This window comes from Pyrgilauda ruficollis, unplaced genomic scaffold (assembly GCF_017590135.1).
Source record: "Pyrgilauda ruficollis isolate IOZ18807 unplaced genomic scaffold, ASM1759013v1 scaffold325, whole genome shotgun sequence".
Lineage (NCBI taxonomy): Eukaryota > Metazoa > Chordata > Aves > Passeriformes > Passeridae > Pyrgilauda > Pyrgilauda ruficollis.
In genome coordinates this window covers 43,834-45,816 of record NW_024524656.1, presented here as the reverse complement: position 1 = coordinate 45,816, position 1,983 = coordinate 43,834, and the positions used below count along the sequence as shown (strand labels likewise).

The 1,983-nt window shown below is 65.7% G+C and overlaps 1 protein-coding gene across 1 annotated transcript in view; it reads right to left on the bottom strand.

The window, feature by feature from the left end:
* The window catches only part of LOC121357329 (vacuolar fusion protein MON1 homolog B-like), a 3,583-nt gene that overhangs the window by 1,303 nt on the left and 297 nt on the right, over window positions 1–1,983 (bottom strand). The window contains exons 2-3 of the mRNA XM_041474510.1: window positions 629–1,636; window positions 7–226 (exon numbers count right to left, since the gene is read on the bottom strand). Of these exons, the coding sequence (XP_041330444.1) occupies window positions 7–226; window positions 629–1,523 (1,115 nt within the window). The 5' untranslated portion in view covers window positions 1,524–1,636. The remainder of the gene's footprint in view (window positions 1–6; window positions 227–628; window positions 1,637–1,983) is intronic.

Genomic DNA, 1,983 nt, shown 5'->3' with positions numbered 1-1,983 from the left:
CAGAGCAGCCGGTCCAGCACGGCCTCGGCGCCCGCCAGCAGCCGGCGCAGGTCGAAGCCGCGGCGTCGAGCGAAGACGCGGGCGATGCCGCCGCGGGTCAGCAGCGACAGGATCTGCTCGTGCACGAAGGCCAGCTCCCGCCGCAGCTGTGCCGCCGACTGCCGCGTGCGGGACACCGACACCAGCAGCAGCGGGCCCCGCTGCTCGAACACCAGCGTGCGGTCCTCTGCGGGGGAGAGAGGGGACACGGCGGTCACACGGGGCGGGGGGACACGGAGGGTTTGGGGGTAGCCAGATGTACCTGGACAGGTGTCATTTTGGGGTGTGCTGTTTTTGGAGAGTGGCTGTATCAAGGTAGGGTTTTTAGGAGGGAGGCAGGACCCAGGAAGGGGTTTGGGGTGGGAAGAAAGTTTTGGGGGGCTGCTTGTACCTGGGCATGGTAGATTCAGCTGTACCTGGGAGAGGTTTTGGGGGTGGGATGCTGTGTTTGGAGGGGGCTGTTTGGAGCAGAGATGGTTGTACCTGTGGGGGCTGTTTCTGGGGGCAGAGCTGTGCAGGTTTGGGGTTACCCACAGGTGCGTCGATATAAATTTGGGGGTTCTGTGTCCACCCCCCGCTGGCCCCGTACCGGAGCAGATGGCCCGGATGGCATTGCCGCCGCTCTGGATGAAGGACACGAGGGCCATCATGACACCCATGGTGGCCGCCAGTGCCTCCTCGTTGCCGTGCCGGGAGTAGATCGGCTTCCCCGCCTCGCTGAGCACGAACACGTGTTTGCGCCGCGCTCGCCAGCCCGCGGCCGCCACGTCCTCGTCCGCGCCGCGCCGCCCGCCCGGGGCTGATGTGGCTGCCGCTGCTGTCACCGCTGCTGTCACCTCCTCCTCTTCCTCACCAGGGTGACACACTGGGGATGTCACTGCTGGCGTCAGCTCCTCCTCTTCCTCATGGTGACGCACTGGGGATGTCACCGCTGCTGTCACCTCCTCCTCACTAGGGTGACACCCTGGGGATGTCACCGCTGCTGTCATCTCCTCTTCATCCCCTACAGGAGGACGTGCTGGGGACGTTGCTGACATGGTCATCTCCTCCTCACTGGGTTGAATGCCCTGGGATGTCCCTGCTGCTGTCCCCGCTGTTGTCACCTCCTCGTCATCCCCAAGTGGGGGACACCCCAGGGATGTCCCTACTGTGGTCACCTCCTCCTCCTCACCGGGATGACAGCCCTGGGACGTTGTGGATGCTTCTGCTGTCACTGCTGTCACCACATCCTCATCCCTGCCACACGGCCCACCTTGGGATGTGATGGCCACTGCCACCTCCTCCTCCTCCTCACCACTGGGGTGGCACTCCAGGGACACTGTGGCTGTCACCACTGCTGCCACCTCCTTGTCCTCCTCCTCATTCCCAGCAGGGTGACACACGGATGATGTCATGGCTGCCGCTGCTGTCACATCTTCCTCCTCATCATCCCCACTGTGGTGACAGCTCGGGGACGCCGTGTCCACTGTCCTCCCCGGCTCCATCTCTGCCTCACCTGTGACCAGCAGGGGGCGCCGGGGCGGTGCCTGCGCACCTGAACAGCCCCGCCCTGCCCCACCCTGCCCTCACCAAGGGCGGGCTCAGGGGTCCTGGGCACCTGTGGGGGAGGTGGGGTGGGGTCACCAGGGGCGTGGCTCCACAGGCCACGCCCCATCCCTAACCACACCTTGTGGACACAGCTCCAGCCCCACCCAGTAAGTCCCAGCCCTGGTGGTCTTCGCCTAGGCCACGCCCACTGACATCAAGCCACGCCCCCACAGAGCCTCACCCTGTAATGTCCCACACGTGCCTCTCTGGTCACGCCCCTACAGTGAAACCACGCCCCCACGAGCGTTAAGCCCCGCCCCAAAGAACTTTAGCCCCGCCCCAGGAGCCCCGGGGCCATCGTCCCCCCTTACAAAGCCCCGCCCCCAGGCGAGATCGCCCCCGGCCGCCCCCTCCCCA